General features: G+C 33.4%; 2 protein-coding genes across 3 annotated transcripts; both read left to right on the plus strand.

Moving 5' to 3' along the window:
- LOC18605361 (E3 ubiquitin protein ligase RIN2) lies at positions 3196-11193 on the plus strand. 2 transcript variants are annotated; one of them, XM_018117440.1, is made up of 13 exons: positions 3196-3386; positions 3891-4318; positions 4974-5051; positions 6381-6467; positions 6570-6691; positions 7465-7561; positions 7689-7791; positions 8414-8583; positions 8690-8827; positions 8903-8970; positions 9061-9291; positions 10012-10393; positions 10568-11193. In XM_018117440.1, the coding sequence occupies exons 2-13, from the start codon at positions 4079-4081 to the stop codon at positions 10622-10624; spliced, it is 1773 nt and encodes a 590-aa protein (XP_017972929.1). In that variant the 5' UTR covers positions 3196-3386; positions 3891-4078; the 3' UTR covers positions 10625-11193. The 2 variants fall into 2 exon arrangements, with proteins under 2 accessions (XP_017972929.1, XP_007038391.1); XM_007038329.2 differs by having other exon boundaries at positions 8414-8571.
- On the plus strand, positions 11545-12014 carry LOC108661178 (copper transport protein ATX1-like). The gene is made up of 2 exons (XM_018117104.1): positions 11545-11638; positions 11738-12014. Exons 1-2 carry the CDS (start codon positions 11545-11547, stop codon positions 12007-12009), a joined length of 366 nt encoding a protein of 121 aa, XP_017972593.1. The 3' UTR covers positions 12010-12014.

Genomic DNA, 14177 nt, shown 5'->3' on the forward strand with positions numbered 1-14177 from the left:
ACCCGACGAGGGGGGTTCTGGCACCCCCTGGAGTTGGTGGTCAGAGCCCCCCCCATCACGCGTAGTGGGTGGGGGATGGGAAGGCGAAGGGATGGCTGGGCGTACGCCCAGCCATCCCCATTTTATTTATTTATTTAATTTAATTTAATTATTATTATATTTTTTTTATTTAGGTGTCTACACTACTGAGGTACAAGGATTGGAATCAATTACCGGTTCCTTGAAGACAATAGAATCAGTCTTAATATGGTTTTGCTTGAATTCTGCCTAGTTGTTCTGCTTGCCTTTAATCTCACTCTCGTAATTCTTGTTTTGGATAATAGTTTTCTAAAATCCTCCTCACACCATATATAAATTATAGGTAATATATGATTCTTTTACTTATCTAGGTGTACGGATAATATAGTCTTTCCCCTGGAAAACCATTCACAATTTCTGAATCAGTAGAGTAGAGGTAAGGAAAGAAGAATTCTCTTTTAAGTAGTTTTAGTATTTTTGTTATATAAATATTAACCATTAACCTATTGGCTCTATTTATTTTAACATTATCCGAATAACATATAATAAAAGATATATAGGACTACAGGAGTAGAAGAAATGTAGAAAAGCGCACTGCGAGTTGGCATGGTCCTTTGATTGTCTTGGTCTTGATTGCTCCACGTCTCACTGTCGTTTTGGCGTTCTTAGCATGGAGAACGTGCCCAAATCTCTCAAAAAGATTTCCTTAGAAATTTTCTGCAAATTCCCATGACAATCGTATATTTATTTGTCCCAATAGATGGGGCATGTTTAGTTCATTGAAAGCAACTTATTGGCCATAAGGAAAAAGGACCGCAACTTAAACCTTCAAGGATCCTCTAAAAATTCAAGGATCTCATCTCTCCTCCATCTTTTGACCAAATTAATTATTAATTAATTTAATTATACATTATCCTTTAATATTTTATTCATTAATTGATTCATAATTTTTATATTTAAAAAGTAGATTTCAATCCTTTTTCAAATCTAAAAAAATTTCATTTCACGTTATTCCAAGCAAATTTCCTAAGATATTACCCTGAGTGACGGACCCCTCCTCTCCTTTTGCTACATTAATTACAGAGATTGGTTGCCGACTAGATCAAGAGCCGCTTCATCAAAATAAAATCTATGGTTGTCATTGTAACACGTCATTCACTTTTTTTTTATTTATTGTTTTGCATTTGATATTAAACACCGTTAGTATGCCAAAACAGCTCTCCTTTCAGGGCAAGTCAAGAATGTCAAGTTGGTAAGCAGAGGGGTCTCTTTCTTGTCAATCCGGTTTTGATCTTAATTAAGTTGCATTTCCAGAATAAATATTTGAATACATCATATTAACGTGTGAGGGCGCTTTTTTAAAATTATTTAAAAATTAAATTAAATTCACAAAATTTTTTTAAAATATTCTTGATGTAAAAAAACTATCTATTTTTTTTCTTTATATTCTAACTTTGGCCTCCGTTGATCCATTTCTTTCAGAAAAAATCAACAAGTCTAATTTCTTAGCTTACTTAAATTGGAATCTCATAATTATGTTGTTTTATTCAGTTTTATTTCATATTATGAGAAAAAGTTTTTTTTTTTAATTTAGAATTTATAAATTTTTTTTCGAAAGAAAATCTTTTATAAAAAACTAAACTTGAAAGGTTAATTTTCATATTTCAATCTCTTATATGATTCAAATAATCCCTTCAAAATTGCTTATAAAAAAATCCTTTCAAAATTGATGAACACATTCTCAAAAAGAAGTACCCATTATGCTTTAGCAATTTCCTTTGGTTTTAAGAAACAATAATTGAACAATTTAAAATTTGAAAAGAAAAAAAACAACTTGCAAATTGAGATAATGAGAAAACCTCTGATGGGATGACAAGGTGAAACACTCCCTCCATTAATTTTGATCTGTTATAAAATTTCAAAAGTTTATCTACTTTATGAACAAATGGCAATATTCTTGGTAAAATTAAAAGCTTTTACTCTATAAATTTGTTAAAGTTTTAACTTTTTTTTTATATTGAAAGAAAGGGATATGGTTTTTTTTTTAAGAAAAAAATCATATATTAATTAATAATCAAATACTTTGATGCTTTAGATATTTTAATTTTAATATATGAGCGTCGGTGGCTAAAGACTGAAAAAATTAAAAAAATATAACAAGACTTGTGACGATAACGATACATAAATTTAATGGTTATTTATATTTTAATAATATATTATATTAGCTTTAGATGTAACCTCTAAGTAAGGTGGCTTCTTAATCTGGCCATCAATAATGATTATAGCAAATAGGGAGGAGCCGGATCCTCCACGAATGTGGTCAATCCCTAAAACAATTGTTACTTGAGTCAACTACATCACAGTTGAGAGCATATTCTCTTTTTGTTTTACTTTTTCACACAAATGGAAATTGCCAGCTCAACTTCCGTACTCTTAACAACTACTCCCTATAATAATATTCTATAAGCTCGCAATTTATTCCAAAGCTCTCCAACAATGGCAATGACTCATCAACTTTATAACCATCCAGCTAAATAAAATGTTGACCACACCAATAGAAAAAAGATACTAAAAAAAATGAAATAACTAAAAACACACACCCAAATTACCAATGAAGAATTGCAAAAAGCTTGATTCCAAAAATCATATGCCAAGGCAAGCATAAATATTACGGGCCTACATTTTCATATAAAAAAATACTTATCAAATAAAAAAATTTCATATTTATAAATTTAAACCTTCCCATTTTTTACTACTACGAAATTTTTCATATTTTATTCAATTTAATTATCTAATTTTCTAACTACATTAATTTTTTACATTTTTATTTATAAAAAAGAGATTCATTCTAATAATTACTCAAAAAAATTCACCTCAATTCGAGTTAATCTTAATCATGATATTTTTATATCAATGAAGAGTTGAAATTGTTAAGTAAAAAGGATCTTTGTTTATAAGTTTAAGATGTATCACAACTCTTATTCATATGAGATTTAGCTTTACAACATTAAAGAGAAAAAAAATTTAAATTTAAATTTTATAGTATTAACTTTAATTAATAATAAAATCACGAAAAGATAATATTTGATGACGTAAGTAAATGAAAGAGAGATATTAATATATGTATTATTATTATTATTATTATTATTATTATTATTATTGTTTTTATTTCGGGATCTTGCTTTCTCTTTCCCGCAAAAACTGACCTTGCCTGCCTTTGCCTTTCTCCATCTAAAATTTATGCTATTGTCTTTTTATTCTTATTTTCTCCATTAAAAAAAAAAAGAAAATGCAATTGCAGGTGAAAGTTTGCAGACACCTCCGCCGACTCGTGACAGCTTTTTTTCCCTCTTCTTAGATCGAATCAGGTTTCCGGTTCCTTCGATCATTTCTCTCATCTATTATTTTCTTATATTGCCAAAATTTTCACTTTTAGGTGGAGGGATCAATGAATTTATGACCCTATATCTCCAATTTGCTGGATATTATGTCTCTCATTTCCGTTCAATTTCCTGATTTTAATTTGTTCTTCGATTGTTTTGAAAGTTTTATCCTAGGGTTTCATTTTTATTATTATTTGTGGCAATTAGGAACAGTTTGGTGTAATGGTTAAAAATACTGCTTTAACTCTAATATAAATGATTCCTTCAATATAATTATGCTTTATTAATGGTGAATTGTGTTTTTTTTTCTAAGGAAACAAATAATGAGACAAGAAAGGGACATGATCTTTCAGAAGTTGAAAATTAGCTTCAATATATTAAAAAATTAAGACTATTAGCTTTTTTTTTTTTTTTTTTTAATTTGGACATGATAGAGCTTTGGTGGTTATCTTCTAATGCTGTTTATTTATTTCTGGATATGTTTTTCAGGTTCTTATGGTTGCAGAGTAACCTCAGTAGTTCAATTCATTAACACTCGACGTCCTGATTTTGAAGTCCATAGGCTCCTTGATTATTAATTGAGAAACTGTCATTATTGCCTGCAATTAGTGATGTTCGTTTGGTTCTAATGAAATTCCGGAAGTTTGTTTTTGGTAGAAAAGTTGTGTTAGTTACCAATGGGTGTGAGCTACTTGGCAATCTCAGCAGTGTCTACAGCTTTAAGCTTTGTAGGTCTTCAACTGTGGACAGAATTTTCACTTGATAAACTTCAAACTGATGGGTTAATTAGTGAGAATATTATTCATACGGAAAATGTCAACCGTGCACTTGAGCTTCTTTTGGGTTCTTATGCCACAGTGGCTCTACTGGCAATTTTTGTGCTCAATGTATTTATTCTACTCATCCTTTCTCTAAAGGTTAGTTTAATCTTTTTCCATGAGCCTTAAGGTATTTATGATTTGAAATTTTAACTTTACGATGGCATATGAACTCCATGTGATGGTTAATTCTGTTAAAAAATGGATTTATCAGTGATTTTCTCTCTAACATTTGTCAGACATAATTCTGATTTGAAGCAGTAGTGTGCTGCGTCGAGCAATGTACATGACACATTAATTTTGCAACATAAATTAGTTTGTGAAATTAGTTAGTACTTTGCAAGAATCACTTGATAGACTAAGCCATTCAAAACCACATTGAAACTTTTAATTCCCAGTCCTGACTTTAAACAAAAGCTGTAAAAACGTCAAGCAAATATTTGTCCTTCTAAGAATGTTTGAAGATCTTGTGAACAGATTTGGAAGTTCTCCACATCTGAAATTGTGAAGATGAAATTTTAGCTAAGATTCTTGCTAATTAAATTTCAGAAAAAAAAAAAGAAGAAGATTCTTGCTGATTAGTGGGTTTGTGTTATTCATCTCGAAGGTGTTGTTTTTCTGCTTTGACAAAATAGGCAGGCTTATTTTGGAGTCTGGATGTATGTTAAGAACTATTGATTATAAAAGTGAATTTATTCTATTTTTTTTTTATTGAACCGCGTACTATTCTTGTGTTTTCTACTTCCATGTGCAGACTGTATTCTTTGGTGAGTTATACCCTTCAGAAACTCGGAAATTAGTAGAACGTCTTATCAACTATGTTATCTACAAGGTAAATGTTTAACTGATTTAAACAATATTAAACTGTAATAGGTGGTATCCTGCATTTGTGTTATTTTAGTATTTATCATCCTTGAGGCGTATAAACACTCTACTTCTTTCTTTCTTCTCAAGAGGTTAGTGGGTGTGGTGAGTAAAATTTGATGATGCCGCCCAGAAAACTGATAAAGTGACTATAGTTTGAAGGCAGATTTAATTATGGAAGTTCTTGGTGCTCTTAGTAGAGATAAGGTTTGATTGAGTGTTTGATTGTGCAAATAGTTACGTTTTGCTGGACATGCAAAACATCTTTTGAGTTCTTTTTGGGGTTTGACACAGCTGCTAATACTTTTAATGAGAAATAGATGCTTTGTGAGTTGATGAGTTGGTTTTTTGTATTGGGAGGTCATCAGATTTGAGCTTCTTGATGGCTGGAGACCACCAGGTGAGGATTCAGCCACTGGCAGTTATGAATTATATTTGGGCAGGCTCAACATGGGGATTTATTAGATGCTATTCAGGACAAGACCCCCTGGTCAATTGGGTTTGATTGGGTTGGTTTTTTGAAGAGATCTATTACACTGCTGAAGTTATAGTTTCTACAATGCATGATGAGTAACTATGATCTCCATTTCTTTCCTCGTGAAATAAGGAGAGTATCTTTCTTCTTGGTCATGGTTCATCTTGTGGGCTATTTTCTGGTGAACTTTATCTGCTGATGATTCTGCCATCATGGATGGTTAGAAAGTTGATTATTTGTGGTAAGATGTAATAGAACCCTTTATTTTTGTTATCAAATGTATGGACTATTCCTTTGACAGAAATTATCGGAAGATGCATATGGATAAAATAAGGATATGCATGGTTCTCAGAGAATGGCAACCAGCTTGGTAGAAAATAGAGAAAGGAATGAGAGGAGAGCCTTTAGAGCGGATAGAAGGTCAATATATGCTTCTTTGGTTAATTATCAGCCTGTTTGCTTGTAGAAACCCCCTGGTTCCTCCTGGATATATTCCAAGAAGTCAGTATACTATCCCCAAGTTTTCTTTTAGAACTGGTTGTGTATCTGTCGTGTATAAGAATGGGTACTGCTGTATTGGCGGTGCTGAATTGATTAATTGAACTAAATATCTTGTGTGAGTTGGCATAAGTTGCATGTGGTTGGAATGGTGATACTTTCTTTTGATGAAACTATGTCAGGTTTGAAACCGCTATATATTTGGGAACATTTGAATTTTAAGTTATCTTGACATATTTCCAAGGTTATTTTTTTGTCAATGTTCATATTTTAATTTTTTCTTTTTAACTAATGCTGGTATATATATTGATGAATTTGGTGCAGGGGACCTTTCTACCATTAGTTATTCCACCAACAATATTCCAAGCAGGTCTTTGGTCAATCTGGTTGACAGTTATATGTTGTCTGAAGGTATGTAATGTAATTTGTTATGGAGATCTTGTTTTTAGCTCAGGATGGAGAACTTGAATCTCTTTTTATGCATCGTTACATTTTGTTGAGCACATGATACAGATGTTTCAAGCTTTGGCCAGGGATCGACTTGAGCGATTGAATGCATCTCCTTCTGCTACACCGTGGGCATACTTTCGTGTCTTTTCAGTGTTTCTCTTCGTCATTTCTGTCAATTTCTTTTGGTATTGCTCTGTCTTATTCTTTTGTGAATTAGGAAATACATTTATTAGCACCTTTTTTTTAAAAAATAAAATTTTGACTACAGAATTGCCTTTAGCAAGAAAATAGCATTGCTGTTTTTTAGAATGCATATCAGATTTGCAGTCATTAGAACTGGAAATCGGTGGTGATGCAAGTTCTGTTTGAAATAGAAATGTGAATTCTGATGGTGATTTCAGAAGCATTTAGCAAAGTGGCAAATAAGTTAGTCTGACCTACTAATTCTGCCTTTTGGTGGCCTGGATTTACTGCCTTCCCGACCACCAAAAGAAGAATGGATAGATGGGGGATGGAAAACGTTATTGGAGTCTGTACAATATTGTGAAGTCATCTCACACAAATAACCTTGTTTATTGGGTAGATCATTTTAAAGAGCGTAACCCCAAGTGAACAACAGCTTCAGAATTTTAACACTTTTTCTTTCTGTCTTAACTAAATACACCTGTAGGGTGTGATTCCATGATCTGGTAGTTTTTGGTAATCTTAAAATTTGAAGCAAACAATATACTAGAAAATTTTTTTCTCAGTTGCCTACTTAGCCTCAAAAGGAATGAATATATGATCTATTGAGTTCTATCCTTTCTAGATATCCTTGCATATTTAGTGACTGAGGGCATTGAAGTTTCTGCTTTTTACAATCCCACTTTAGCATTTCCTCATGTACAAGCAGGCAATTTAGCTTTGTACAATTTCATAAAATCTGAAGTATCCATGTTTCTTTGTGGGTGCATTTCAGGATATGGCTGAGCTTTGTGATATACAGAACACTGAATTCATCTATGTTTCTGCTGTTGTTTTTTGAGCCTCTCAGTATTGCTTTTGAGACCATGCAGGTATCCTTATTGAATAAATTTTTGCAATATTTATTTGTTCATGATGATATATAATGCTATTGTTCTGTGAAAAATATTGGATACTGGCTTGATGAGGTGGTTTTGTTATATCAAATATTCTCCATAGGCTATTTTGGTTCATGGGTTTCAGCTGCTTGAAATATCACTCCATTCAGTGGGAAACAGTGCAGATTGCCAAAGAGCAAAACATTTTGATTTATCAGCTGCAGGTATTTCTACTTTTTCTGTATTGGTGCATGGATATGATTATTTAGTTTGTAGATAAGTTGGCCGGGTGTTCTCATACTTGATGGTTCTCTAATTTAGAAGGTCATGACTTGTACTGTCTTGTTTCCTGAGGTTGCTGCTGCAAATCAAAGGGATTTCATTATGTCATTGCCATTATTATCATTATCTTCATCATCATCATTCTTATTAGCATCATCTTCATTACTCTCTTATATATTAGGTAAGGCCATATTAATAAATGGCAAAGGCACCTTTCTTTCTTGCTGACCCTTTTATCAGCATATGACTTGGTGCTATTATGTCCAAGTCTTTCAGATGGGAATGTTTATATCTTTTGGTGTTTTTGCAATTTAGTTCATGCTGCATGTTAATTTTCCAGGCTTACCGGTTATTTTTATTGTATCATGAGATTCTTTACCCAGTAATGTATAAGTTTGTTGCACTCCTTTACTGTTTAACATTTTTCCCTGTACGAATCATTGTTGTTTTCTTACTTGGTCATCTTGCTGAAAAGACGAGGTTTTTTGTTCTTAGCATTTTGTGTTTGTTTTCTGCTCTATCTGCCTCCTCTTCTTTTCTTTTGACAATTTTGGATGACTGCAGGTTCATTTTGGGAATGGAAGGGAATTCTTATTCGCAATCTAGGCTTCTTCCTTGACATGGCGACACTGTTAATGGCACTCGGTCATTATGTGCTTATTTGGTGGCTCCATGGCATGGCATTCCATCTTGTGGATGCAGTTCTTTTCTTGAATATACGTGTAAATATTTGTGTAAATATTCCATTGTGCTTTGGAGCATTTTATTGCCCAATATATTGATACGTTGACATCCCACTGCATGTTCCTTCCATTCACCAATTCGATCTTTCTTGAGCAGGCCTTGCTAAGTGCAATTGTGAAGCGTATAAAGGGATTCATTAAATTAAGAATGGCTTTAGGGGCTCTTCACGCAGCACTTCCTGATGCAACATCTGAAGAGATACGGGCATATGAAGATGAATGTGCCATATGTAGGGTATGCTTTGTTTTTTATTGTTGCCTTTTCAGTTTCACTGATTCCTGAAGGTCCAACTAACTTTGCAAAGCACAGGAACCTATGGCCAAGGCTAAAAAGCTTCATTGTAATCACCTTTTTCATCTTGCTTGCTTGAGATCTTGGTATGTTTAGATGATATTATCAAATTTGGTTTGTGTATTTGCTAGTGTGTGCAGCTAAATCTAATGCTGGAAATGAACATACCATGCCAGGTTGGACCAAGGTTTAAATGAAGTTTACTCCTGTCCCACATGTAGAAAGCCACTTTTTCTGGGCAGACCTGAAAATGAGGCGAATTCTCGCACAGGAGAAGCACTAACTGATGAGCAGTTGGCCCGTCAGATAAATTCTGGACTTGATCGGCAAAATGTACCTGGTCATACCTTACCTGCAGGAGTATTCCCAAATCAAATGCAGAACCCTGTAGATGGCAGCCCTTGGAGGTTTGATTTGTTTAAATAGTCTCCCTTAGCTTGCCTTGAAATAACTGTGTGTTGTACCTTCTATTTGAACAATCGTTTAATTGAGAAGTTTGTATTGAATATGAAACATTTACACTTAAATGTCCTGATTATCAACAAAATGCTTTTGGTTTGTTTGGCAATAAGTAGTTCATACATTGTTAGTAACAGTGAAGGTGGTGTCCTAGCTTTTTTTGAAATGACTGTGTTATACCTTTTATTTGAACAATCATTTAATTGAGAAGTTCTTATTTAGATTTGAAACATATTATCAATGGAATTTTTTTGTTTTCTTGGGTAATAAGGATTAAGATAGTGCTCTAGCTCTTCTTCTGCTTGTGGGAGGAATGAATTAATTTAGGTTTGGGAGAATGAGGGACTCCAACTTCATTAGCAGCAAACTGCTGTCCAACATCAACTGCTATCATTTCACATCCATATCCATATCCTTAAAGAGAAAGGTTCCTTCAGTTCTAGAAAGAAGTAAATTGCATTGTGTGCAATTATTTATTCTGTTGATGTAGATGAGAGAATGGAGATGGTATATTTTAGATGCCTTAAAATGATTATGATTTTTATTGCAAACCCAAACAAGCCATTCAACTATTTAGAAACCTGTTTTTGGAAGTGAGTTGCAAATGCTTGTTCTCTTCAGTGTTCTTTGGGTTGCTTATTGTCATATATATTTTTTGCACTTTGTAGGACTGCGGGACTGGATTCAGGCTGGTTACATTCCTGGCCAAACCAAAGTGTTGATGGAGCTGGTCCTTCTACCGGTATCAGATCAGTTGGACTTGGGAGAGTTCATATGATGATGAGGCATCTTGCATCTGTTGGAGAAACTTACGCCCAGACTGCTCTTGAAGATACTGCTTGGAGCCTTTGGCCCATGAACCCATCTCAGGCTGCTGCATCTACTTCATCGGTTCCTCCAAATGTTGGTGGAAGATACCCTGGAAATGCTGGTAGTTTACATATGAGGACTGCCTCACGCACAGCAAATGACAACATAGCAAATATACTTGCCATGGCTGAGACTGTTCGAGAGGTTTTGCCACATGTCCCAGATGAGTTAATTTTTCAGGTAATGTTAGGATTTACTGCAGTAGATTTAAGGTTTTTAACGTACAGCCACTTAGTATTTTTTAATTATTCCAGCAAAGAAAAGCTTAGGGTATTGAATTACTCCCATTATAGCGGCCGTTATATTAATTTCTAGATTTTAACTATTTTGGCGTTCAATGCATGGAATTTGCAGGACTTGCAGAGAACAAATTCTGTTACCGTTACTGTGAATAATCTTCTCCAAATGTGATAATGCACTGTGTTTGTTTTCGACACATTCTTCCAGCACATGAATAGATCGTTGGTCTTCTATATAGCCAACCCTTTTAAGGTTTTGGGATTAGGCAAGGCTGTTGAATTAACACAGGTCCTCTTATAACGTTTCTTTCCCTACAAATATCCAGATGGTTAATTCTCTGTATATAAAGGCAAGTTTGCTCAATCAGATGTCAGTATGGAAAAAGGGAAAAGGAGAAAAATATATATATTTTTTGTTGTTTTCCTGTGAAAAATAAAGTTGCTACATATAGGTGGTCGTTGGTCCGGCTGGTTCATAGCACTTTGGTTCTGATCCTGCATTTCAAGCGAGAAACGGATTGTACGATGGTGGCCGTGGGGCAGCTGCCCTCACTCAAATTCTAAAACCTTTTGTAGTATTATGTAACCATCCACAAAAGTTTTAGAAAACTTTTAATTCTGCCCTTATTTTGAATTTGAGTAACTGTCAGCCCTGCCATGCTACAGCGTTGAGCTGTCTTATTTTAAAATAAATGGATTGTAAAAATATGCGTGATTTTATATAAATATGGTTTTAAAGAATGATACAAGTTCTTGAATCGTAATGTTATAATTTTCATACCTTTACGTGAGTGTGGTCTCAATATTTTTGCCCCACAAAAATGGGCAAAATTAATGCAATGAATGGCAATGAGAAGGGAGATGGAAAAGAAAGAGGAGAGAGGAGAGAGGAGTATCACATAAGGGTGGAGGAGTTAAAGTTCTTTGACTTTTCTTCTTTTTCTTATCCGTAAAGAGGAGAGAGAGAGAGAGAGAGAGAGAGAGAGAGAGAAGGGGGGGGGGGCTGTTGGATTCCCTTNATATATATATATATATATATTTCTTTTATTTTTACTTTTTCATGTGATTAATTAGTTTTAATCTTACTTAATCATGCAGCCTCCGATTAAATTTGTTGTACTTAAAATGTACATGCACTGTGAAGGCTGTGCAAATGATATTAAGAGAAGTATAGGAAGAATGAAAGGTAAACTCTCTCTCTCTCTCTTTAGTTTTCCACTCAGTTCTTGCTCTTGTTTAATTGTGAAAAAGAGAGTAATATTAGTTATTATACTGTGTTAATCAGGAATCTTAAATGTTGAACCGGATATGAAGAAGTCGACTGTGACTGTTAGGGGAAATTTTGATCCACCAAAACTTGTTGAAGCCATCGCCAAACAATTTGGAAAGTATGCAGAAATCGTCGCTGAGGGACCCACCGACAAGGCAAATGGAACGGGCAAGCAAGGCAAAGAAGAAGAGATCATGTTCCATTATCCTCCACAATATTCCCTACAACATATTTATCCCACTCAAATTTTTAGTGATGAAAATATTCTCTCATGCTCCATAATGTAAACCGAAATTCTGATGCATGAATTTATAAATAAACTTATATTATATGAAGAAAATCTTTTAATCTCACATGCTCTCTAATCATATTTTATCAATTATCACAATTTTATGATAAATATATAAGAATACTGGATGATATTATTTTCATATATTTTCTTAACCAATCACATCTATTGATCCTTAAATCTCATCTATCTACTCATATATTAATTGATACTTGAATAAGAAAACCAAATCATTTGTGAAGATAGTTATAACCAGAAATATTTATGAACAAACATAAAATGGTTTTGTAGGAAAATTCATATCTTTTCCCTTTTACTTCATCCATCTTTAGGTTGGAAGCAACATCAACATATTCAAACACTTTATATGGTCAACTATTATTTAGCAAGTGGTATAAGAAGAGAATTTTTATATTATAAAATTGTGAATGTTACATAATTTAATTTTAATTAAATATCAGCATTGTAATATAAATGTTATAGGAATTATAAATTTCACATTAAAAAAGATACTATGATCTCAGAAAAAAATTATGAATTTCATATTAATTGTGTATTAAAATAAAATTAAATATTTAAAAATATATTCTCATTATGAATCTCACACTTTTAGGTATATATTGCAATTGGTATGAGGCCTTGACGGGTTTAACTAGATATTGCAATTGGAGTGAGGTGCTCACGGGGGAGCCCTCAATCCCACTAGCTAATAGTTGTATTGTATTTCTCAAGGTGGTCTATACCATGTTATTTCTAGAAGCTTCTAAAAGAAAACAAAAATGTCATTATTTTGGTACTTAGATTTTCGTCATTTTCATTTTTTGCGTTGAAAAAACTTTTCTTTCAAGACATGTTTAGTTGGAAGGAATAGAATAGACATTCTTCTTCTATTTTTATTTTTTAAAATAAAATTATATTTGATTAAATAAAATAATTATTTTTCAAAATAATCATTTTAAGAGAATCCTGAATAGCCATTATCAAAGTTTTTTGATAATAGTTATTTTAAATAACTAAAAATAAAAAAAATTAATTATATTAATTATTTAATAAAAATTATTTTAAAAAATATTAAAAATATATATTAATATATAAAAAATTTCAAAAATTTTTGGGGCCCCCCCATTACAAAGGGCCGCTCCGCCCCTGGGGACGAAGGAGCCCATCTTTACTTCTGTACTTTGTTCTTTACATAAAGTCCCTTCTCTCGCTACCTTGCATGTTCTTGGACAGCTTCTTTTGTCCCTCAACAGAACCTGCTTTTAATGCAAAAGTTTGCCATTTTTAGTCGCAAATAGCTACACTACTATTTACTCCTTGGCCTCCAGTATTCTTTTAATAACTCTTCTCTTTTCTTTTTCTTTATTTGCTCCTCTGTCGTTGATTACGCCTTGCGAAGATTAAATCAGTCTCTTCAATCATGTCCATCACGTTATCTTTTTTACTCATCTTCTTCTCCTGCCTTTCCATGCATGCATGTAATGCACGGCATCTAAGAGTCATGGACGACAAGGCGCTAGCTCCCCATCAAAAACTTCAATTTTCTACCAAGGTTGGTTATCAGCTGGTTCTATGTTTTCTTCAGTGTTTTGTTTCTTTGAAGAGACTAGCAAACATAATATAATCGCTATATATTTGGTCAAAACTCTTACATTTTTGTTTAGTAAATGATTTTGGTGATTTCTTATGTAGGCTTTGGAAAGTGTTGAACTCAACAGGGACGACCAAATATCAGTTCGGGAAGGGAGTAGCGGAGAGAGTCATCACGCAACAGCAACAGTCGTCAAGCCAAAAGACTCAGACAACCTCCTTAAGGAAACGAAACAAAACAGAGAAATGTCATCATCAGTTCCTGTTCCAATCAAGCCTCTTGTTTCATTTTCTGGACGTGTGCCTCGAAAGAACTACGATGAACGTACTGGGTTTTTCTCTGATTATTCTAGACCCAGAACACGCCCTCCTTCTCATAATTGAAGTGTCTATTATAACTTAATACTAATGTCTTTTTTTTCTTTCATTTTTTTAAGAAAAATCAACTTTATTTACATGGTTTTGAAGCTTGAAGCTGCCTTGGGTTCTCTTCTATAATTAACAAATGAGGCCAATTAATAGCTTTGGTCTCTGTATATTTGCTCCTACATATACCTATACAAACTGGAGAAACTG

The sequence above is a fragment of the Theobroma cacao genome, chromosome 3 (genome assembly GCF_000208745.1).
Source record: "Theobroma cacao cultivar B97-61/B2 chromosome 3, Criollo_cocoa_genome_V2, whole genome shotgun sequence".
In the NCBI taxonomy this organism is placed as follows: Eukaryota; Viridiplantae; Streptophyta; class Magnoliopsida; order Malvales; family Malvaceae; genus Theobroma; species Theobroma cacao.